Below are 24,749 nucleotides of genomic sequence, written 5' to 3' on the forward strand. Positions count from 1 at the left end.
CTCACTTTCCTAGCAAGCTCCTAAAAAAAAGCAGGATTGCTTTTGCAAGTCTGTTACAACACAAAGTCCCGACCAAGTAAAACGTTAGCCTGCAACCTTTTTCTTTCTGCTCCGTTGTTCATCTTGTCTCTTCCAGGACACCAGATCCAATTTTTGTTGGACTTATAAAAAAATTTTTTTACATTAAACTTCCTCTTAATTCCCTCCCACCCCATATGAAATCTGCTATCGAGTACGTCGTGAACAGCCAGAGAACCCTGCCGAGGCAGCCATCTCACCAGCTCCCTAAACTGCAGCTGTATTCAGGAGACCTCTTTGTAGGAAATAAGGCTAATACTTAGTTCCCAGAAGATGAGGTGTGGTTGTAATGAGCTCATTCTACTGGGTGGAGGCGGGACTGGTTCCATGTTTCTATTTTTAAAATGTTTATAAAGATCATCCCTTGTTGCTCAAAGACAACAGATGAGGGAGAGACGTCTCTCACGTTACCATTAGGGACAACAAGGCGACAACCCGGCTTCCAGAGAAGCTAGAGCCTTTCAGACTTCAGTTTTCTGCGCACGGGGATCCCTGGGTGGCGCAGCGGTTTGGCGCCTGCCTTTGGCCCAGGGCGCGATCCTGGGGACCCGGGATCGAATCCCACGTCGGGCTCTCGGTGCGTGGAGCCTGCTTCTCCCTCTGCCTCTCTCTCTCTCTCTCTCTCTCTCTCTGTGACTATGATTAAAAAAAAAAAAAAAAGTTTTCTGCGCACGTCGCCTCTCCCCTGTCGGAGCTGCAGTTAGTCCCTCCCTCCCAGACCAGAAAAGCCCCGGCGCTCAGAAAGGTCTCTCCTCCCGCTGCTGGGGACGCCCTCACCGCCGCCACCCCCTAGACCTCCTGGACGGTTCCAGGGCTTGGCATGCATCCCATCCCGCGTCATTCACGTCACAGCACTCCAATAGCTACAATCATCCGGGGGTGGCAATTTAGCGCCGACTCAGTCCGTGCGGGCCGTTTTATTTGCTAGTTGGGGCTCACTTTTGCTGATGGGCTCGGCTACTTGTCAATCACTTTATCCGCCCCATCCCCGCCCGACCCGAAGCACCAAGAAATCTCAGGCAGGCGTTAGGGTCCTACGGGGAGGGCCCTGCGCTTCACCGGAGCTAGCCTGGTCTGTGAGCAGTTTTCATGGGCCTTCCTTGGTTCGGAACAGCAACTCACTTTCCACAGCAGAGACATGGAAAGCTCTAGAGCGGGCCCGACGCCGTTTGGAAAGCGCGGGGGCGGAATGAGAGCGGGTACTGGAAAGGGCTGGGCGCGGACTCGGAGCTGTGGGGCATCAGGACCTAGGCTCAGCCTGGGACGCCCCGCCGTCCGGCCGGCGAGACCCAGAGGCTGTCGGGCTCTCCGGGCTGCCCTGCAAAATGTCTGGCTTGCAGCAGGCGTTGGATACGAGGGAAGTATTGAGGGGCGAGGGGGTGGGGAGTTGCAAGTCCGCTCTTGGCACTGCCCAGCAGAGTGGATTTCGTGAACGGAGGCGCTTTCCCCCTACAACTCGCTTCTTGTTTCACCTGGAGGAAGCAATTTCCACTCAAGAAGGAAGAGTACTACAAAGCAAACTTTGATCTTCCCAAGCGGTGCAGAAAACCCCAGACTCGCAGCCGGGGTTAGGGAGGGGAGGTCCATACAGGTGCATTCCGTAATGGGACAGGGCCACCAAACAGCCCGCTCCGAGACAGGCTGCAGGGAACGAAACCAGGTCTTGCCGGCGGCCGGGTGCTCAGCGCCTCGCGGCGTCCTCTCGCGGGCCCGTGAGGGGGAGGCCGCCCGCGTGCCGACCGCAGCCCGAGGCACCCACCGCGCTGGCCACCCGCCCCCCGGGGCCCCCGAGTACGCGCGGGCGCGCTCCTTAGGGAACACCTCCTCTTCCCGGGACTCGGAGGGGTGCGGGCGCCTGACACCGCCGGGGCGTCCTAGGTGTCCGAGGCCCGGGACTCGAGGAGGAGCCACGGCCGCCGTCCCCGGGGCCCCAGCCCGCGGCTCCCGCGCTCGGCCCGCGCCCCTCCCCGCGCCGCGCTCGGCTCCGCCCGGGCCCCGCCTTCCGCTCCGCCCCGGCGCCCCGAGGACAAACGGGGGGGGGCGTGGGGGGGGGACGGAATTTCCCAGAGCGGGGGCTCCTGCTTCCCCGCAACGCGGCAGTCTCTTTCTGTTTACGGAGTGAAAGGGGAAATGGAAAAGGCGGGGAGGCGGCGGCTGGCGTCCGCTGCGCCGCCCCTCGAGCGGCTCAGACGCCGTGAGTCAGGGGCGGACGAGGGCGGCCTGGGCGGAAGGTCCGGGCTGCAGGCCGGGTGCTCACTGGGGCGCTCGGGTCGGGACGACGCGCCACGCTCCGGGGTCGGTGGCCCTGGCTGCAGCTTCTGCAGCCGCCGGACCTCGCCGTCCCCGAGCGCCAGGCTCCGGGGGGCCGCGGCTGCAGCGCTCCGCCCGCCAGGTAACCCTCCCTTCCCGGGCTCCGGGGTGTCTCTGCGGTCGCAGCCCTCCGGGGCGCCCCGGCGGTCCCCGGCCGGGGGGCGAACCCCCAGGCCCTGGGAGGTGGGGGCGTGCCCGCCGCCCGCGCTGCGGAGCTTCCGCGCCTGGCGCGCGTCGCGGGCGCAGCCGGCACAGCTGGAAAGCACCTTGCGCAAGGGTCTCACGGGGTGCAGGCTCCGGCTCCTCCCCCTTCCTCCTCCTTCCCGGATCCCTAGCGCGCGAGCAGCGCCGGGCCGGGCAGTGCGCGGGGCCCCGAGACCCGCCGTGACCGCGAGCGACCCGCCGCGCGCACCGCCCGGGCCGTGGCACCGTCTCCGCGGACGCCGGTGAGCCCAGCCGCCGCCCACCCAAATCGTGGGGGCTTTGCCAGCTGACAAGCCCTGGTCGGCTTCTCTGCTTTAAAGAATAATAGGAGGGGAGTGAGGGTGGCGGGTGGCGGGTGGCGGGTGGCGGAGCCGAGAACCTTTCCAAGAGATGAAACTTAATTTCGTGCTTATGTAACCCGGGCGCTCTTCTGCCGCTCAGGGGTCGTTCTAGCAGAGCGTGAGGGCTGGGCTTTCAGTCTAGGAAGGAATGTTGGGGGGAGAAGGTTATTTCACGGGTGTTTCTCGGTGGTGATACGGTATCAGGACTCTGAAATTCCAGATCTGGGCGGGGGACGGCGCTTAGGAAGAACGGGGTGCGCAGGGATTGCCCCAAAAGTCCACCAGGAAGGCAGGAGCTGTCTTCAAGAGAAATGGCTATTTCACTTGTGGAAGACGTTTTGGCACGGCATAAAGAACTGTTCCTAATGAAAACAGGGAAAGAAACCCCACTGTAGTTGCATTAGGTCTCCTGTATTTGCCGAGTGGACTATTATCTGAATCCAGCAGACGCCCCCAGCTCTCCGAGGGGTCGAGGTTTGTATGCAGGACTTCTGGCAGCTAGCTGGCCCCTGGGGACTTTTTCTTATAAAGAAAGTTGGATAGTTGAGGTGTCTAGAAGTTTTGAAGCAGAGCGACTGTGTTCCTATACAGCTAGAATGTGTAATTCTGGGGCTTTTGGAGAAAAAATGTATTAAGAGGTAGGCCCCGAGGGGACAGTGTACTGTTTTGGCAGAAAAATCTTTTAAGTGAGAAGCAACAGGAGGTATAATTATCCTTTGTTAGGCAGAGGTTTGTATCTATAATCTTGGCCTTTTTTTTTGTTCACGCTTGCTAGGAATTTCTCCACTTTTGTTTATGTAAATGGAAGTAGCCAAGAGTGTAACATTAATCTTTAGGAATAGGGTTGCCTGCCTCTTGGTCTTATTGTTGATTTCTGAAATAATTCGAAGCAAATAACTTTAACAGTCTCTGCCCATTTCTAAGATGGTTGTAGTTGTCTGACTCCATTGACAGGTGGGGATTTGATGAGGATTTTTATTGTAGACTAGGAGGGAAGAGTCTGTTGGTAAAGTAGAATACCTTCACGGTCCCCAGTTTTTCTAGATGGGTACTGATGGGTATAAATCAGAAATCACTAGCATATTGTCTACTCAATTAAGGCTGGAAGTGCTGAGGCTTTCTGCAGGGACATTTAGCAGGCTGCCTGGTCATCTGGGTTGCTGGGGTGCACTGATTTGTGTGACAGGAGCCCTGCTGTTGCTAAGGAATTATCCCTGGCATCCTGTCATATACTCCTCCACCTCCCCTGGCGCCCTCCTCTCCACCCCCCCTCTTTTCTCCTCCCTTTCCCTCTTTTTCCCTCCCTTTCCTTCTTTGCCCCTCCCCTCCTCCCCCCCCCCCTTCCTTCCTCTCTCCCTCACACACAACTTAGGGGTGTATGTGTTCAGACCTCTTAGGCTTCCCATATAAATGCTCCAGACTTTCTGCAGAATTTTAAAATCAAGGCATATCTTTCCTCTCTGGATCAGTTGACTGACTTGTAAACTGTGTGGACTTTTTTTTTTTCTTTCTTTCTTTCTTGAGTCATGTTACTACTGAGAACTTTATTTTCTCTCCAGTCAGCCATTAGCTAAGTCCAGGAGCCTTGGAACTTTTCAGCCAGCGGGGTCCTCCGAGGCTGGTTTTTTTTTTTTGTTTTAACTTCCCTTTCTCAGTAAATTCTATAAGCAGAAACTGCAACTGAATGGGCCAACGAAATCAGAGGTGAATGCTCCTCTGTTAACCTAAGAAATTCCTTTCCTAACTCAAGACTCCAGGAGCCTGAATTGTAGGTTCCCTCAAAGATGCAGGAGATCTCTGAGGGGAGCTTCCTGTGCTCTCTAGATGTAACTGTGATTAGCAGCTTTCAGAACATCTCAGAGATTTTGGCCTTTATTTTCTTTGTCTTTTATTCTAGATACAGCCTTTAAAGCTTTACTGTGAAGAAGCCCAGGGAACAAGTAGCCACAGCCCATTTGCAGATAAGAGAAGAGGCCTAAGCAGTATCTGCAAAGCCAGGAGTGTGACTCAGTACTGCTCTCTTTTGTGCACATACCGTCAACTGCATGTGGCAGAGCCTTTTGACTATGCACCAGACACCTTACGTACCTGAAATTCTTTAAACCTCACAACCCCCCTATGCGGTAGGTGCTCTTGTACTTCCATTTCACATCTAGGGGAAGCAGAGGTGCAGAGTGGGTAAGGTGCCTACCCAGGATCATGTAGGCAGTGAAGGAGGGCCTGGGATGCAAGATAGCGTGCTTTCTGCAGATACAACTTGGACATCAGAAAATGGCCATCAAGTAAGTGAATAGTGTCACTAGATTGCCTGGGTCTTTTCTCAAATGAAATTCACTCAAGGCCCAAGGTAGGGTGGTGTAGTCTTGAGTTGCAGGTGGAACATTTCCTGGAGCTTTGTTCCTGAGCTCCAGTTTGAGGGAGGCCTGTGGCTTTTAGCACTGAGCATTGAATATTGAATGTGTTAAAGGTTTGTGCTTTCAGGAATCAGAAACATCTTCCAGAGAGGCTTTTGGGAGCACAATAGTTTAAGCAGACATTCATGTCTTTGAATTTTCTTAGATGTCCCAAATCCTTTTATCTTTACTCCTCTGGAAGGAGTTGTTCTAAAGTCACAGGTAACAGCATCATCTTTTACCCTGGGTTTACCTTCTTTTTCTCATTTACAGCTCCCAAGATGAATCACCTGATTTGCATATAAGAACTAAAGTAACAGTATTGGCTACTGTACTTAGCTCTGGCCCTACCTGTGTCTTGTAGGATATGTTCAGCTTTCCTGGCCTCTTTGTAATACCACAACTTCTAGAGGGTGATTGATCTAAATATTAGATTAGCTTTCTTGGGCCATTGAGATACATGTTTGTACCATTAAAGAATTCAGGTCTCAAGAGGAGACAGCTGATTCACAGGCTAAAAGAATCTTCCCATTTCTCCTAGGTTTCCAGCCGGCAGATTTGAGGCTTGTGGTCTCCAGTCTAAATGAGCTGTTTCGTTCATTTGCATCAGAATTATTCCTGAAACTTGACCTCTCTCTCTCTCTCTCTCATCATCTGTTTGCATAGATTAGAATCCATTTTACAGGCTTTAGGTTCCAGGGCCTGAATTTTCTTTGCCAAGGGATCTCCTGAATTGGATAAAATAGTTCTTTTTCTTTAAAGTCACCTAAGGCAAGAGGTCTGGGCGGGGAGGGTTGCCCCCTGGGGACGGGGGGAGGAAGCAGTGGGGTCAGAAGGTGTTAAGGGCCAGGAGCCTCTGCTTCTCAGGTTTCTGCGTTGCTCCTATTTGTGTTTACATTTAGTGAAAGTTTGTTTTCAGTGGCTATAGCTGATGCCTCCAGATCAGTGAGTGAGTGAGTAAGGAGTAAGCTCTCTAGATCTCAGATTTCCCTTCTGCAAAGTGTATTGCTGGGCTAAGAGGTTATCTAAGGTCCCTTTCTTCATTGTCTGTCAACTTGAATTTACATACACTGTTGACACAGAACCTTCATTTTATAAACTAAGGCATAGGGGAGCCTGTCCCCAGTCCCTTTGATATCAGTTTCTCCTTGGTCTCAAATGCAAATACAAATACAGTAACCAAGTGCTTGTCTTTTCTCTTGCAGACTCTCTAGAAAGCATCACAGTGATGGAGTACATGAGCACTGGAAGTGACAATAAGGAAGAAATTGATTTCTTAATTAAACACTTGAACGTGTCCGATGTAATAGACATTATGGAAAATCTTTACACAAGTGAAGAGCCAGCAGTTTATGAACCCAGTCTAATGACCATGTGTCAAGACAGTAATCAAAATGAGGAGCATTCAGAATCTCTGCTGCTCAGTGGCCAAGAGGTGCCTTGGTTGTCATCGGTCAGATACGGAACCGTGGAGGATTTGCTTGCCTTTGCAAACCATATATCCAACACGGCAAAGCGTTTTTATGGACACCGACCACAGGAATCTGGGATTTTATTAAATATGGTATGTATTTTTTTTTTTTTTCCTGAGCAGTTGAGGGCTGTGTTCAGCTTTACTCGTGCAGCTTCATTTAATGCAGAGGGGCAGTTAAACTTGGCTTAGACTGGCTGCCAGTGACTTTTAAAAATGTGATACCTGTAAGAATCACCTCTATGTTAAAGATGCCAAAAAGGTCTTCATTAAAAGTCCCACTTAAAGAATCTTTTCCTTATGTCAGTAGCAGTCATACAAATAGGCAAGAAGAATGTATTTTAACTTAACAATTTATTAAAAATCTCACTCACCAAGTAAGCAGAAGAAAAAGAATTCTTCATCTGAGAGGGGAATAAATACTTCCTCTCTGATATTTTTGAAAGCTGGAATTTTTTTTTTTTTTTTTGTTCCTCTCTTGTCATGTCTTGGAATGTCACAATATTAATACTGGCTAACTTCAGTTTTTGCAGAAATGTAGTTTGCAGGCAGTAAATAGCTATCCATGGATTCACTCTCTTTAATTGGCAGAGTATGAATGACAAATGAGATTTTTCCTTAGCCATACCAACCATGCAAATAATCTAAAATATTGTGACAACACGTTGTCAAAATCATTGATCAGATGATGTGTTTGGGTGTGCCTGGGGTTCTGGCAGTCTCCGTGTGTCAGAGGTGAATGTAGGTGCTGGGTAAAGGTCATCTAATTCTTTAAAAAGGACAGTTTGCAAAGGAGTAGGTAGTAACTTGCAAAGTGTACATATTGAGGAAAGTGATCCCTTTTCCTTGGTGTATCTATGTGGCAAAATGGCTAATGTAGGGGGGAGGGTCAGTGTTGAATGATTAGAGTCTGGACTAAGTACTTAATTTTTTTTCCTGCATACTACATTGGTTCAGTTGAAAACAACACAGTAATTTAGGTCAGCTATGTGGCGAATTGTTTTGTTAGAAGCCAGTTGTGTTCAGCTCTAGCTCAGTTTGGAGCAAGACTACGTTTTGCATAGTGGTGTGACTTGCTTTGGTCTGAGTAACTGTGTTTAATAGTTGACTAAGTACTTAACCTTGAGAATATTATTTTTTCTTACATGTGAAAGTAATATTGAACTGGGAGCACTACCTGATTTTCTAAAGTAAAATATAGCTGGAGAATTCTGGTTAAAGATGTCCTATAATGAGAAATAATTATTTATGTATTTTTCTTTCTTTTTTTTGTTTCCTTTTTCACATATGTATTTTGTTAAAATGAGTATTTTAAAGGAACACATGCAGGTTAACAAAAATATTTTTGCTTGTAAATATGTGGAAACTTGCATATATTTCCCCTGACCCATCAGACTGATGAGAGATGGGCTGTAGAACTTCATAGGGAATGTACAGAAGAGAATTCAGGAAAATTATAAGAAATACAAAGAAATAACTTCCCAAAGGTTTGGAGTGGGGGGAAAAAGCCAATTCAGAAAAGGAGAGAAACAAGGACATTACAGGGAAGTGGAAATATTATCAGTCAAGGATAGGAGTAAAATGTTGTCTCTCCCTGCCATGGAGTTTGTGCTCTGTAAGGAAACAAATGAATATTCAGGAGAAAATTTAAGAACAGGACATATCCTAAAAGCAGGGATCTTTAAAACTTTAAAAAGATTTTTTCGTTTAAAAATGATCAAGAATATTAAAGCAAGATTTAAAACCAGAGGGGAATAATAGGAGAACCTCAAAATCTGCAGTAGTGTAGACCATGCCTCCCTGGGCCAATCCAGCCAGGGGTCCCTGACTCTCGGGGTTGTGGTTGACTCTTCTGTCATTAAGCTTAAGAATCAGATACATCCTATGCCTGCTAGTAACCTGTGCCAGGTCCGAGCTTTATAAACAGTGGCCCAGAATCATGACTTACCATGCTTGATCTTTGGCAGTCAGAGACAAGATGATGAAGGAGGCATAGTTTGCTTTTGGCTCCCATTCATCCTCACATGGTGCTCTCCTTGGAACCATCCTGTGTTCAAGACCTTTGTCTCCCTGTGGCCCTTCCCCTAATAGCCTGTCAAAACTTTTCCATTCTGGGCTTCATTGGTTGCTATCTGTTTCTCTGCTTTAAAAAACAATTGCTAATTATCTAACAGACTGGTTCCAAGGTAAATTTGATCTATAAAGTATATCTGCGTACAGACCAGATACCTTCAGTCAAGTATTCATCCATTCATTTGCTAGACATAGGTCAGATTTGGACAGTGTGTCGGGCACTTTTCCAGGTGCTACAGATCCAGCGTGGAAGAGTCTGTGCTCCCTGTAGCTCACTGCCTGGTGAATGCTAGAGATGAGGAAACAGGCAATTATAATGTGGTATGCTTCTTCCCAGTACAACTACACCCTGATTGCTGTGGGGATGCTCAGACAGGACACCTCACATAGCCACGAGGGGAGAGAGAATGTCAGCTTCTAAAAGGATGATGCCTAAGCTGAAATATTTAGCCAATTCTGATTGTAGGAAAGACCTTCCTTGTATAGCACTAAAATCCATCTCTGATTCTCCTTAGCCTACTCTTTAGCCATAAAAAAGGTATGGATGTTGACTAGTGTAAGGATGCAGGCCCATGAATTAAAGTACCTGGGTGTGTATTTCAGCTCTGAGATGGATCAACTGTGTAGCTTTTGAGCTAGTCTCTCCTCCATGGCTCAGTGTACTCATTTGTAAAATGGGTCGCATCATAGCACTTAACTCTTAGTGGCTGTCGTGTGGGACAAATAATGAATGCACGTGACCTATTGACGCATAGTGAGTGTTGAAAGAATGTAAGCTGTTGTGGTAGCTGTAGTTGTAAACAATTGTTGGTGTCCTTCCTTACGACAGTCTTTCCAGTATTTTAAGACTTGCATTTTCCCCACATCACGCTTCTGTCACAAACACTTCTTCTTGTGTCTGCTACTTGTCACTTACTGGACTGTTAACTTTCATCCTCACCTGGGCTGTACTCTCTGAACACAAGCCTGGGTCAGCGCCTGCCTTATAGCCCCAAACTTGAACGTGGCAGTTCATTTGTTGTGTGACCAGACCAGCATCTGGATAAGGAAATTAAAAGCATGCTGATAAGGTCTACACTTGATGGTGGCTTTGGTAAGCTGAAGAATTGGGAGACAAGAGCAACATAGAGTTCCATCAAATTATTTGAAGGAGCCCCTAAAAGAAGAAGAAGAAGAAGGGGAAAGCAAAAAACATCACAGACCCAAAGAAGAAAGGTCTGGGCCAGAGGAAGAACTGGGGACTTTGCAGAACTGCTGACTGGTGTGTGCTTGCATATCACACATTTCAGGGCCTATCGTCAAAGGAGAACTTGCCCTCAGAGGAGGGTCCCCAGAACGTGGGGGGTTGTAGAACAGAGATGAAGGAACTCACTGCATTCCATCTAAAGAGGCGAAGGCTGAGGTGCTCAGTGACTTGTAAGTGTAACAGGCTTTTGATCATGGCTTGATCATGACAGTCTTCTGGAAGAGAGAAGGCACACAGGAGCTATGGCTTTGGGGTCAGACAGATCTGAGTTCAAATCCTGACTCTGTCATGGCCTAGTGAGTTACTTAACCTCTGGAAACCAGTTTCCTCACCTGCAAAGTGGAGATAAAAATAGTACTTTACCTCCCAGAATTGCCGGGAGATCTTGATGAGAGCTAGCATAGTGCCTGCCTTATCATTAGCACTCAAAATAGGGCTGCCATTACTAGTTGTGATCTGTTGGGTCACATTGGGTTATCACAAATTGAGTTGGACAAAAGTAAAACTTATACAAAGGCAAATGAAACACTGAAGTGGATAACTGGAGCCTAAGTGACATGGGATACGTAAAAATTTAAATATTTAATAACAAGAAAGAGTAAGCAAGTACAGTGAGTGCCGTGGTAGGGTTCTGTCTAAATGTGGCAAGGGACTAAATTTATCACGTTCTTAGCATACTGTTAAATGAGGCCTCCAGTAACTTGAGGTGACACACTTCTTGAAAGGAGGTCATATTTCAAACAAGGCAAGACCATGGACTGTAGTGAGTGCCTATTCATTTTCCTGCTAGGGCTCTACACAGGAGCTGGCTCAGGGGAGTGCTCAGTAAATGCTTCATTTTAAATTTAGTGACTTCACATCTCTAAGTATTGGAGTCGTCCTCCACTTCGTTCCCTGACTAATAGTGCATGCATCTCTTTGTGGGGTACAGCTAAGATTAGCAGTAATGAAGCCTGAATGAATAACCCTGGGACTATTAGAACTATTCCCAGGCAGTGGCCTTATGAGGGGCCCATGCATCTGTAGATGAATCAGGTGTTCATTCTTTTCCCATGTGGTCCACATTCCCCTTTTTAGCCTCTGCGCTTGAAATAACTTAATGCCACTTTGACAGTTTCACAATTCCTGAATCCATAATCTGAAGTCAGGATATTGCTAATGACATTGAAGAAAAACTTGTATTTTTGAGATCCTTAACTCTTAGAACAATTTTCAACATATTTTAGGCATGTGCTCCAGGTCATAACTCTGGTGGACTATCTTATTAATTGGTTTTCATATTTATAGTTATAATTATTCATCCTTTAATTTTTTTACTCTTCCGAAATTGAGATCTGCTTTATATGCAGTAAAATACACAGACCTTAAATGCCCAGTCTGTTGAGTTTTGACAAAAGCACATGCCCTTGTAACCCACCCTGCTATCAGGATACATCTCTGTTCATTTTTGAGTTGACTGGTTTTGAAATCTCTTGTTCTGATGTTGACCTGTTCAGGAGCTCTCAGAGGTTAAGGGTCATCTCTCACTTGTTCATAGTTGCCCTCCTTGGCACTGAACACAATGCCTGGTGCTTTTTATGCACCCAGTAAATATTAACTGTTGCAAGTAGATGAGAAATAATTCTGCCTTTACTTTATATATGCAGCGCTGTCAACCCATAGCTTTGGCATAACACATTATTTTCCAGCATCCTCTACGATCATCAGTGTATTTCCACGCTCTCTCTGTATGCGTCATGTGTGAGTAATAGCTATGTGGACTAACAGGTTAGCACATTTTAATTGGAAACAAGTCAACTTGCAGGCATAGTTTATGCAATCCTTATTTTCAGCCTTTTGGTCACAGTAGTCATGCTCCCTTAGATAAATAATTTTTAAATTTTTGTTTGACAATTAATTACTCACCGGTAGGTAGAAATTCGATCAGGTCTGACCAGGGACGTGTTTCTGTTACATGCTTTCTCTAGCTTGCTGAAGCTCTAAATATAGTCTCCCTACACTGTTAAGATTGCACAACAGTGACATTAATTTCAAACACTGCGTGGAGGAATTCGATCTAAAGTAACCGGTTTCTAAAGGGTGTGTCTTAGAAAAGGAGTTTGCTGCAATTCTCACCTCCCGTCTTTTTGTTTTTGTTGTAGGTAATCACTCCCCAGAATGGACGCTATCAGATAGACTCTGATGTTCTTCTCATCCCTTGGAAGCTGACTTACAGGAATATTGGCTCTGATTTCATACCTCGGGGGGCCTTTGGAAAAGTGTACTTAGCACAAGATATAAAGACTAAGAAAAGAATGGCATGTAAATTGGTATGTACTTTATAACCAGACATCCTGCATCCTATGTTTGGCCTTATGGCTCTTGTTTGTTTGCATTACCCAAAGGTTGTTACCATTTGACTGAATCTTATGCAAGGTGCCCTGTCCAAATGCATCCTTCTTTTTTTTGGGGGGGGGGGGGGGAGGTGGGATTTGCTTGCTACCAGGGGCTCTATGGCCCCTAAGTCTGTCTAATGCATAGTTGGTTCTAATCTGTTTTGCCTTGATAAAAAAGAAAACACTGCTAGTATACCTAGCACCAGCTTGGATAACACTGTCTCTCTTGTACACTTGTATAAGAGATAGGGTGTGATAGGGTGGAATAGAGGGGAGCTATCCTGCAGGAGCAAATCTTGTGATAGGGTGGAGTAGAGGGGAGCTATTCTCCAGGAGCAAATCTTCATGCTGCTCCTTTAATCCCACTGACTGGGGAGGGAGCCAGGCAGGGAAGCAGAAGCTGGGAAAGCTCCAAGGCTTCTCAAGCCTGCAGATTAAAGCCTAATTTTTACTAAATGTAAATAGACCAATTATCAAAAAGGCCTCATCTCTTTTTATGAAGTAGCTATTGCTAAGGTGCCCTTGCTTGGGAGGACTGTCTGGCTGTGTCTGCCTAAGCTGGACGTGTACACACCCTGTGGCCCAGCAGTTCCACTCCGATAGGCACACACCCAATAGGTGTGTACACATGGTCACCACAAGCTATGTACTAGAATGTTCATCATAGCACTGTTTGCAATAGTCCCAAACTGGAAATTTTCCAGATGTTGCAATGTGGTATATTTATACAATGGGATACTATACAGTGAGGAGAACAGATGATTTATAACTTCAATAATGTAGATGAATCTTATAGCCATACGGTAAGCCAAAACAGCCAGATACTAAGTAAGATCTACTCTGTGAGATTCCACTTATGGAACGGCCCCAAATAGGCCAAACACATCCGTGCCATTGGAAGTCAGGATAGTGGTGGGTGCCCTTGAGAGGCAGTGACTGGCAGAGGTCAGGAAGGGGTTTCTGGGGGTATCGGTAGAGTTCTGCTTCTTGATCTAAATGGTGGTGACACGGGTGTGTTCGGTTGAAAATTCAGGGAATTTGATACTTAACCAGTTTTATACCTTTTAATATATCTGTTTCACTTGGAAAGTTTTTAAAAAGTATAATAAAATAAACTCACTTTTGATTTGCTAAATATGGCCTTACTCTATCTTATTGTAATTAAAAGATCAACCATACATTGGCCTCATTTATTCCTCCATAAGGATTTGCTAGAGTATCTGTTATCAAAAGAAAAGAAGGAGATATTATAATAGGCCATTTGAAAAAGCTTGCATTTCGAAGGGACATGTTCCGGTTCTCTTAAAAGAAGCTAGTGACAGTTTAGAAAGATCTTAGAACCAAAATTTCCTATTTTTATAGTTTTACCACAAAAGGCAAAAAAATAGCTTTGTGGGTTTGTTTTCCTAAGAGTACTTATATTTAATTTTTAAGCTGTATATTTTTTCTTAAGGAGAAAAACATGTAAGATGATTAACAACCCCTAGCAGATTCAAAAGAATGTAGGTTGAAGAATGAGATCCCTTTCTGTGAGGCAACTACTGTTAATGAAATCTTATACATCTTTCTGGAAAATTTCTATGGACATGTGTATGTGTAGCTTAAGTGATTTTTACAAATGGGAGTGTAATATGTATGTGTATATATATATATATATAAACACACTTCTGCATCTTACTTTCATCATCTAACACTGTATTTTGGAGACATTCCATATCTATCTACACTGAAAAATCTACTTCTTTCTTTATTAATGACTTTTTAGTTTCCCCAGAAAAGATAGCCAGTGTTTATTTCAAACATATTGCTAGAGCATGAGCTGTGGGTCCGAAGACATTCTATTACTTCATGACAAGTGGAAATATTGAAAATACAACCTAAAATCTAGGTGCCATAGAAAGTACATGTAAAATAGATGGGAAATTATCTCTCTTTTTGATTCAGTCATAAATAATTCTTTGGTTGGATTGCTATATTCTAAATGAAAATATTTTATATTGTGCTCTTATTTTTTTATTTTGAATTGTTTACCTAAAGCTCACATGATGTAAAAGCTGGTTTGAATATTATCTTAATATGGCAGCCTAATTTTATGCAGATCACAATATGCTTGAGGGCATTTATTTGCTCTCTGGTTTGTGAGTTGACCTATATCAAATATATTTTTCATTCCCCCAGAGTTGTTTAGAATCCTATTCGTATTTTTGTTTTCTAGATCCCAGTAGATCAATTTAAGCCGTCCGATGTGGAAATCCAGGCTTGCTTCCGGCATGAGAACATCGCTGAGTTATATGGCGCAGTGCTATGGGGTGAAACTGTGCATCTCTTTATGGAAGCAGGAGAGGGAGGGTCTGTTCTAGAGAAACTGGAGAGCTGTGGACCAATGAGAGAATTTGAAATTATTTGGGTGACAAAGCATGTTCTCAAGGGACTTGATTTTCTACACTCAAAGAAAGTGATTCATCATGATATTAAACGTGAGTTACCATTGGACATGTAACTTTTTTGGCTTAGAGATGAGTTAGAGGAGGTGAATGGGTTTACCTCTTCATTGTAAAGTTCCTTGGTGGCAGGGAAGACAACTCTCCTGGACAACTTTTCATCTTCCTCTCCTGTGCTCCTGAAACATGTTTTAGCACCAAATGGGAGTGCTAAAGCTTTCAAAGTCATCAGGAATTATGATTATCCAATTGTGGAGGATTAGGGCCACACATCTATTAAGTACTGGCCATGTCCTTGTTCATAAGGCTTTAAAAAATCCTAATTTACTTTATTTTTTTTTTCTAATTTATTTTAAAACATGCACAGAGTCACATAGTTTTTGAGAAACAAATGGCTTTTTAATTTCAGAATTAAACACCATTTCAGTAATAATTCATTAAACAAACCTTCACTGATGGCTTTTTAGGAGGAAGAGATGCTGGGAAATGCACAACAAAGACCTACTATCAATCCTTAATATTTAATACTAAATTGAATGAACAACATTTTTACTTCTAAAAACATGGGTATTTTACTTTTTCATTTTAGGAAAGTGGTATGATAATATGCATATATCTTAGAATTTGAAAGTCAAGCTCATGAGCATTATCATATTTTTCCAGCTTTATTGAGATATAACTGACATAACATTGTATAAGTCTAAGGTATATAATATGATTTGCTGAATGTGTATATTGCAAAAAGATTACTCCAATAAGGTTAGTTAACATATCCATCACCTCACATAGTTAGAATTGTGTGTGCTTTTAAAATCTACTCTTTCAGCAGCTTTTGAATATTTAACACGCCATTATTAACTATAGTCACTCTGCTATAGTGCATCCCCAAAACTTGTTCATCTTACCACTGGCATTTTGTACGGCTTGACCACCTTTACCCATTTCCCCCCATCCCACAGCCCCTGGCAGCCACAATCTATTCTCTATTTCTATGAATTTAGTTGTTTTAGATTGCACATACTAGTGAGATTCATACAGTATGCATCTTTCTCTGTCCGACTTATCTCAGTTATCTCACTTAGATCTTCAAGGCTTCATTCATTTTGCAAAAGGCAGAATTTCGTCCTTTTTTGTGGCTGAATAATATTCTGTTTCTTATGCGTATACACATCATATTTTCTTTATCCACTCATCCATCATGGACCTGTAGGTTATTTCCATGATGTAGCCATTGTATCTTGAGCATTATTAGTGCGTGCAACCATTTACACTGACATTGGCTGTGTTCTTGGCATATCTGAAGTGATTTTCACTTCAATTCTCACCCAGATTGATCCTCCTCTTTTAAATATAATACAGTCATCTCGGTAGGGGGCACATTTCAATCTATTCTGATTCGGGATTCATTGTTTTAGATGCTGTTTTTATTTTATTTATGGGTACACAGACAATATTATACTTAAAAAAATGTCCTCTTTTTATAGCTAGCAACATTGTCTTCATGTCTACAAAAGCTGTTTTGGTGGATTTTGGCCTAAGTGTTCAAATGACTGAGGATATCTATTTTCCTAAGGACCTCCGTGGAACAGAGGTAATTCTATTCTCACAGGAAAGGTCAATATCTTTTTAAGAGTAAAAATTAAAAATATTCTGGTGTTATTGCAGAAAGGACAAAGAAGGGGAGGAAAACCATTGCATCAAATGTTATTATCATTGAAACATATTTAGTGGGCACTTGCTCTGTGCCAAGTAGTAATTTTAGCATTTTAAATGAATTATTTAATCCATATAACAACCCTATTATTGGTAGATACTGTTTTGTAGGCAAATACTATTACTTATAATAAGGAAATAAACTTGAAGAAGTTAAAATAAAATGCCCAGAGTTACTCAGCTAGTGACATATCTGACACTTAAACCAATTTTTTTTCAGAATCTAAATTCTGTCAACTACTATGTGACTTTTTAATATAACTAATGTATATATTCTTAGTATAACATATATATATTCTTTATATATATATTCTTAGTGTATATATATATTCTTAGTATCACTAAGCAGTACTATTTTGGTTCAATTATAGTCAGAATTGTCATGGTCGTTAATATATATTGAGGACCAACAACATTTTAGGCTTATTCTAGGTAGCCTATAATAAACCTCAAATTTGTTACAGCACAAATAGATTGTATTTGAAGATACAAACTAGCTATAATATTTAATTCATTTGAGAAGCAGAAACCAAACCAAACCAAAAACTTTTCTGAATGTAAATGAGATTCAGAGGAATGTGTTCATGGGCTTCCAAATAGTATATTTAATTTAACATGCACACGATTAGGCTGAATAGTGGATTCTAGAGCAAGCACCTGTTGAGCGCCGCTCTGAGTCGGGCTCCTGTGGGCATCAGGAATAGAGCTCTGGCTGCATCCAACAAGGACGGTGCCCTTGGCAGTACTCTGGCAGCCCCCACTCTTTGGTGAAAGGACCTATTTTAAATTTACCTGTATTATTAAACGAAGCAAGAGTTTAGTTCATAGTAGATTATCATGGGCATGTGGTTGGATGCAACGGGGACGGTAAATGGGTATGAGAGCTACCTCCCTGGCCCATGCTTAACTATTAGAGCCCCCCAACCCCATGCCTTCTCTCTGCTCTAAGTGCCCCCAGCCAATGGAGAGAGGGCACTTGGCTGTGCCTTTGCCATAAGATTATCAGTCAGGGGGCACCTGGGTGGCTTGGTCGGTTAAGCTCTACATTCAGTTCAGGTCATGATCTTAGGGTTCTGGCATCCAGCCCTGCGTCCGGCTCCCTGCTCAGCTAGGAGTCAGCTTCTCCTTCTGCCCCTCCACCTGTTTTGTGCGTGCTCTCTCTCTCTCACTGTCTCCCTCTCTCTCTCTCAGATAAATCAATAAAATCTTAAAAAAAAAAAAAAAAATTACCAAGTCAGTCTTAGTGTTCAACCAAATGACAACCCTTAGTCTAGCTGGTAGATATATTGCACCGAACCCAAAGGCAGTGCAAAACCAAGCAAACAAACAATCTACCACTTAAAAACCAAGATTGTGTTAGCTTTTTCTTAAGTCTCTCAAGGAAGAAAGTCTCCTGGGAAGCAGAAGAAATTGCTGGTCTTGCTGCATTATTCTGAAAAAGACTTGAGGAAGGGTCCTTGATAGTTGCCTCTGAGCAGAATAATATTTAGAAGAAAAAACCGTAGACTTCTTAAAAAGAATGTTTTAGTGGTCAGATCTTAAGACTACTTCAGCGAAGCACAAAATCTAATAAGACTTAATGCTTATGACATGTTTTTTTTGGAAAATGTCTCAGCATATTTTGGCATTAGTCAGAAGTTCAGATATGTGACATTCTATTCTTTTTCCTGGAGCCAGTTTGAGAAACAAACTATTTATGGTATTAAAGATAGAAAATACCTTCTCTTCCCGGCAGTGTGATCAAATTGAACATTTTGCAATGGCTGGAGAAGGAAACTTCTTCCCTGGGATTCTCTAACAGAAAGAGAGTCTGTGCTTGAGTATGAGTTAATAACATTGTTTTCTCCTAAATAGTATTTGGATTATTTTCAGCAAGTGTAAATTGCTTTTTATAAAGTGCTAAACCGATATTGAGAGTTACAAATGTTCTTCAAATCAGCCTGCTTTTATTATCTGTACAGTACTCACAAGTCAATGTTTGATAATGAGCAAGGTTGTGAAATCACCATGGAAAGCTTTTAGCAGGTTGTTTTTAGTCTTCCGATTTAAAGAGCCAATAAGATGTCATTAGTTGATGTCAGCCATGTCGATTTACTTTCCATTAGAACTTGATCACTTGGCTACTGAATCTCTGTAGATGATTTCTGATCCCTGCAATGTAGCTCACTACTGCAAACACTACTCCCCTGTTTGACCTCTCTCCCAGCATTCATATTCAGAATGTTACATTGTAACCATGAAATAGAAGCACAGGATTGATCTGGCATATATTATTAATCTATTGGTTTTCAATTATATGATACAGAGAAAGAATAATGAATGTAGATAGCCAATTAGAATTATTTTTGCTTTTTTTAGAGAGAGAGAGTGAGCTTAGTAGGGGATGAAGGGGCAGAGGAAGAAGGAAAGAGAGAATCTTAAGCAGATTCCAGGCCCAGTGTGGAGCCTAACATGGGGCTTGATCCCAGGACCCCAAGATCATGACCTGAGCTGAAATCAAGAGTCAGACGCTTAACTGTCTGAGCCACCCAGGCACCCATAGAGTTACTTTTATAGCATGGTTCTTTTGTAAAAGTTCTTATTTTCTTCTGAGTCTGTGTTTGGTCCTACTTGATTTAAATAAACATGTAACCATCACATGTGCACACCCACGTGCATGTGAACACACACACCTACGTAGTATCTTATCTTTCTAATAAATGTGTTGAGAGGTGAGGGCCTTGACCCCTAGTCATAGAGGTTCCCTTGCTCCAGTACCCATGCCTGAGGCTGTGCAGGTGTCAGAGAGCCTTGCATGGTTCCCACCAGGCCTGTTTTGTGCTTGCAGTGAGCCAGCCTGAAGCCTTCTCGAACACCATGCCCTGCTGCTCTGGCTCCTGTCGAGCCCGAGGGAGCAGGAGCTCTAAGCCTTGGAATGCTAGGGCATCTGCCTGGGGGGATGGGGGGCAGCAGCCAAGTCACCAGGTGGACAGGATGCTGTATCCCCAAATGTGTACTCGTTTGAGAGCCTCCAGAGCCCTGTGTGCAGAACTGCTGTTGGTTACACCAACAGTAAATAATTGGCCTGATTTTTGCTTAGGAGGGCAAGCAAGGGGGAGGAGATAAACATCCTTTACTGACAACTAATCCTTCCTGCTGCATTTGTTGTTTAACTTTTTGATTATATTTAGTATTTAGTAAGAAAGTCTGTCATAGGGATCCAAATGCTCTGCCTTCACTTCAGGAAATGTTTGAGAACAAGGAGCTTAGTTTAGCCTGTTTGGTGAGACAGACAGACAGAATGAGCAAGGGAACAAAAAGCAAGCCAGCCAGGAAGTGTGTTGTAGAATGGTGTTGAGTATGGTTAGGATGGGGAAATTGGGAAATTTTCCCAGTTTTTGTAAGCCAGTTTTTTTTTTTTTTTTTTTTACTTATTGACTCTGAAATATATTCCAGGAATATTTACCCTTTTTTCATATTCAAAGGATGGACAGCATAAAAATGTCTTAATGTTAAATTAATGTTAAAAGAGATAGTAGATTACAGATCCCCAAGCCAGCCTGGCATGCAATGAAACATGCAAATTCCATTTTACCATTGAGAGATCAGAGAGCATATGCTTCTCCATTATAGCACAGTGACCCTTGAACATCATTAACCCAAAGGATAGGTTTAACTCAGGGTACCTAAGAAATGAAAGTGATTGATAATTAAGATATTAACTCCTGTATGTCTGTACCAGCCATCAATATGGGTCATTGGTCACTGGCCTTTGCTTACTTTTCTTTCTTTTTTAAGTTTACAAGCAAAGACTAAAACTATTTCTGATACTAGCCCTGCTTTTCCAGCATGAAACTAAATAGAACTTCTGCAATGTTAAAATGGCATGCGTTTAAATATTTAGTCCCTGGGCTACATGGTAGGTAGAAATAAGAAGTAGTTTGTATAAAATGACCGATGAGGACCACTTTACATTACAGCATTACACTGTAAGTGCTTTTCTCACATGTGATTAGTGTTAATACCCAAAGGATCTCTGCCACCTTTAATCACTATAGATAATTAGAGGTTTGGCAGTTTAATGACAAACATGAAGTGAGGAAGCTTATTTGTAGTGTCCATTTAAATATAAAAGGAATAGTTGTTTTAATAGAAAAATTAAGCCTCATTTGGTATCTTCCAGAACCTGGATAAGTGGATATGCCAGGTGGGTTCTCGGCTGTAGGCCCTGCAGCTACCAGGTGTGTTTAGTATGTGGAAAAAAACGGTGTTCTTCCTTAGGCTGCAGGGATGCCTTAGGCCAAAGCTGTCCCCCCCCCCCCCCCCCCCCCCCCCCGGCAAGGGTGTCTGTGTCTCTCTAGTTTCAGGGAACACAGCAATCACATGCTCTCCTAAAAGGGCAGGAGTGTACAATAAATGTGGTAAAGGCGATGAGCCAGCTTCCAGAACTGGCTAAGGGAAATGAACACCCAGACAAATGGGGAGAGTCAGACTGATTTTTTCTGCTTCTTTTTTAGATTTATATGAGCCCAGAGGTGATCCTGTGCAGAGGCCATTCAACCAAAGCAGACATCTACAGCCTGGGGGCCACGCTCATCCATATGCAGACGGGCACCCCGCCTTGGGTGAAGCGCTACCCTCGTTCAGCCTATCCCTCCTACCTGTACATAGTAAGTGGAGGTCGGCCAGGGCTGAGGGTGCAGGGGGGGTTCCACTTGCTCAGGAGAGCTGCTGTCCCTCTTGTAACACACCCAAGTGGGATGATGTGAACTAGTGACTCATGAAGCTGAAAGTTCTTCCCACATGGAGGAAAGTCCCATTCCTGCAAAGAAGGCATTGCTCTTGTAGTAGGAATTTACTAAATGTGTGCTGGGCACAAATTATACGCTCTTCTGTTATTCGTGACTCATAAAATGCCACTTAGTGGAATCAGGGGAGCATAAATCTCTGAGCCAAAGAAGCTGTACATATTCCTTGAATACTTTAGAAAAAGAGATAGTAGATTACAGATCCCCAAGCCAGCCTGGCATGCAATGAAACATGCAAATTCCATTTTACCATTGAGAGATCAGAGAGCATATGCTTCTCCATTATAGCACAGTGACCCTTGAACATCATTAACCCAAAGGATAGGTTTAACTCAGGGTACCTAAGAAATGAAAGGGAAGCCTGCTTACGGGTATGACTGTATTTGCTGCAGGGCATGCAGTGGGAAACAAATGACTTTCCAGGTCTTGTTCACCAGAACACTTTTAACTATGGAGGGTGTACTTTTATACCATTGGTTCTAAGAGAGCTGATCTGTTGCTAGATCCACAAGCAAGCGCCTCCGTTAGAAGATATTGCAGATGATTGCAGTCCTGGCATGAGATTGCTGATAGAAGCCGCCTTGGAGAGGAACCCCAATCACCGCCCAAGGGCAGCGGACCTACTCAAACATGATGCCCTAAATCCCCCCAGGGAGGATCAGCCACGCTGTCAGAGTCTGGACTCTGCCCTCTTTGAGCGGAAGAGGCTGCTGAGTAGGAAGGAGCTGGAACTTCCTGAGAACATTGCGGGTATGGACACCTGCTGGGTGCAGTGCCCCTTGTTTCCCTTCTTTCCCTGTCTACCTCGAACTTCTGACGTCATTCATGAAAGCACTTGAAAGAAAATGCAGTGACTTCTTGAGTGCCATAAGTTGTCTGAGAAATTTCAGCAAGAATTAGCAAAAGCTAATTTATTTTTTTAATAAAAAAATGTGGCTAATTGACCATGGAATCATAACATGCTTCAGAGCAAATGTAGGTAACAACGGTCCTTAAAAATTGCCTCTGGCTTGCTTTTTTTTGCAACAGGGAGTATCATTTGCCTTTAAAAACAAAACAAAACAAAACAAAAAAATCAAACCTGGCAGTTTTGCCTGTTGGTTCTGAACAGGGTTCTGTTTCATTCAGTTACAGTAAACCACACCAGTCCTGAGTTGGAGACATCAGGGCACTGCTCTGTACTGATAAAACACTGAGTTTGAAGTCTTGCATTTTTGTCTTCCTCTGCTTAAAATCTCTTTGCCAGCTATGAATTTTTCCCACTTAGAAAAGTCAGTACACATTCCAGGAACATTGAATATGCAAGGAGAGGGTTTCTATTTTTATGATTAAAATCTGTAGCATTCTTAATCCATTTAGGTCCAAACCCAGATGTCAAGCCTGGAATGTTTACTTGCATTTCCTCCTCTTCTTGTCTGACTTTTCTATATTTAAAGAGAACCATCTGGAGTGTTGGAAAATATGCCACACTCTCTAGCTAATTTCTTGTCATCATTGACTCTTTCTTGAACCCTTTTTTGTAGGCCATATGACGTAAACTAGCCCATCATCTACAGCTCTAAGTCTGTAGGTTTTTTGTTTTGTTTTTTTTTAAAAGATTTTATTTATTTATTCATGAGAGACACAGAGAGACAGGCAGAGGGAGAAGCAGGCTCCATGCAGGGAGCCTGATGTGGGACTCAATCCCGGGTCTCCAGGATCAGGCCCTGGGCTGAAGGCGGCGCTAAACCGCTGAGTCACCCGGGATGCCCAAGTATGTAGGTTTTTAATAAAACCATAGCTTGAATAATGTTTGACTAGAGTCAAGGTTGGTTGTTTTTTTCGCCCCAGAAGAAATATTTATTATTGAGCATGTCACCTGGTCATTTGTTTAATTTTCTTTTTCAATGTTTCCCTTTCCAGATTCATCATGCACAGGAAGTACTGAGGAATCTGAGATGCTGAAGAGACAGCGTTCCCTCTACATAGACCTTGGGGCCCTGGCTGGCTATTTCAACCTTGTACGAGGTCCACCAACCCTAGAATATGGCTGATTGATGGCATCGTATGCTCTAGATGATTAAGACTTGGCGTTGGGCTCCTGGAAGCTGGTTCTGCTGACTCTATCCTGGGGCTGTGGCTAGTGAAATGTGCCATCCATTAGCTGGGGATATGGGCTCCCGTGACTCAGGAATGTGACTCCATGTGGCTCCCCTAGGTTTGATGCATGAAGCTGCCCTGGGAGCTGCCAGGTCTAAAGGTTCTCATTTCTCAGGTGGTGTGATTCCAAGGAAGCTGAGAGTTCGTAGAAGGATCATTTCTGGTGACTGACTCCATTCACTGTGCACTTTGCTCAAAATTTTTAAAAATACCGATCACGAGGATAATGTATTAGCCTGAACTTAGCATTCTTGGTTCTGATTTAAGTATGGGGACTTCATTTAACTCAGTATAGTTGTTTTGTACATATTGGTGTATATAATATGATATAACTTCTTGAGCCTCTGTAGGTAGATTGTAGTATAAATTAATGTCATTATATTTTGGGTAAATAGAACAACTTGAATATTACAGCAATAAGCTGAACTAGTGTCTTAAAAATGGCTGATTATTTAGGAGCCATCTGACAGCAGGCCACTAGTGACAGGTTCTGTTATGTTCCTATGGAAACATTTTGTACTGTATATGCTATGCCTAAAACATTTAAAACATGATGTTTTGAATGTGGATAAAACTGTGTAAACCACATAATTTCTGTACATCCCAAAGGATGAGAATGTGACCTTTAAGAAAAATGGAAATGTTTCTAAATTCTTAATGATACTACTTTTGTAACTCTTCTGACTCTACTTTCTCCTATGCATTTGTATATTAAAATAGCATACCATGTATGTTTTATATCAAATGCCTCCAGGAATCTTTCTTGTATAGGCATATATTTTTAACTTTGTGATTATGTGAGTATTCCTCCTTAAGGTATGTTTTTTACATCATGCAAATGAAACAAACACTTTTATCCAGAATAATTGGCCAAATCAACTGAATAAACTCAGTATTTTGCCTCAATTCTTTTAAAGAGTATAATTCTCAATGGGGACTGGGGAGTGAGTATGGGGTTTGGGATATAGGTCAGAGGAGAATGTGTATTATGAGGAAGGAAAAACACCTGAGAGCTTTGCAAATTGTTTATATGCTCCTCTTCTATTACTGCAGTGTTAAGCCATTGTTGTCATCTGGATTGTGCCCCTTCGGTGCATCAGGGCAGAGAAAGAATTGTCAGCCATTGGTTCAGGCGAAATGTGATTCTATTTTGCATCTGGTTTTTATGCATTCATACT

At 43.3% G+C, this 24,749-nt stretch overlaps 1 protein-coding gene across 7 annotated transcripts; it reads left to right on the plus strand.

Moving 5' to 3' along the window:
* The first annotated feature begins 1,082 nt into the window (after positions 1–1,082).
* MAP3K8 (mitogen-activated protein kinase kinase kinase 8) lies at positions 1,083–24,477 on the plus strand. Of its 7 annotated transcripts, none has more exons than XM_041767924.1 (9): positions 1,084–2,272; positions 4,831–5,056; positions 6,532–6,890; positions 12,258–12,425; positions 14,707–14,968; positions 16,417–16,523; positions 21,142–21,294; positions 21,936–22,182; positions 23,335–24,477. In XM_041767924.1, exons 3-9 carry the CDS (start codon positions 6,555–6,557, stop codon positions 23,463–23,465), a joined length of 1,404 nt encoding a protein of 467 aa, XP_041623858.1. In that variant the 5' UTR covers positions 1,084–2,272; positions 4,831–5,056; positions 6,532–6,554; the 3' UTR covers positions 23,466–24,477. The 7 variants fall into 7 exon arrangements, with proteins under 7 accessions (XP_041623853.1, XP_041623854.1, XP_041623858.1 ...); XM_041767921.1 differs by lacking the exon at positions 1,084–2,272 and adding an exon at positions 2,329–2,834; XM_041767923.1 differs by lacking the exon at positions 1,084–2,272 and adding an exon at positions 2,336–2,470.
* Positions 24,478–24,749: the final 272 nt, after the last annotated feature.

The sequence above is a fragment of the Vulpes lagopus genome, chromosome 8 (assembly GCF_018345385.1).
Source record: "Vulpes lagopus strain Blue_001 chromosome 8, ASM1834538v1, whole genome shotgun sequence".
Lineage (NCBI taxonomy): Eukaryota > Metazoa > Chordata > Mammalia > Carnivora > Canidae > Vulpes > Vulpes lagopus.

Coding starts and splice junctions, on each gene's coding strand:
- MAP3K8 (XM_041767919.1), top strand. CDS start 2,209: ATGGAAAAGGCGGGGAGGCGGCGGCTGGCGTCCGCTGCGCCGCCCCTC. Junction 21,295..21,935: donor ATCCCTCCTACCTGTACATA/GTAAGTGGAGGT, acceptor ATCTGTTGCTAG/ATCCACAAGCAAGCGCCTCC. Junction 22,183..23,334: donor ACTTCCTGAGAACATTGCGG/GTATGGACACCT, acceptor TTCCCTTTCCAG/ATTCATCATGCACAGGAAGT.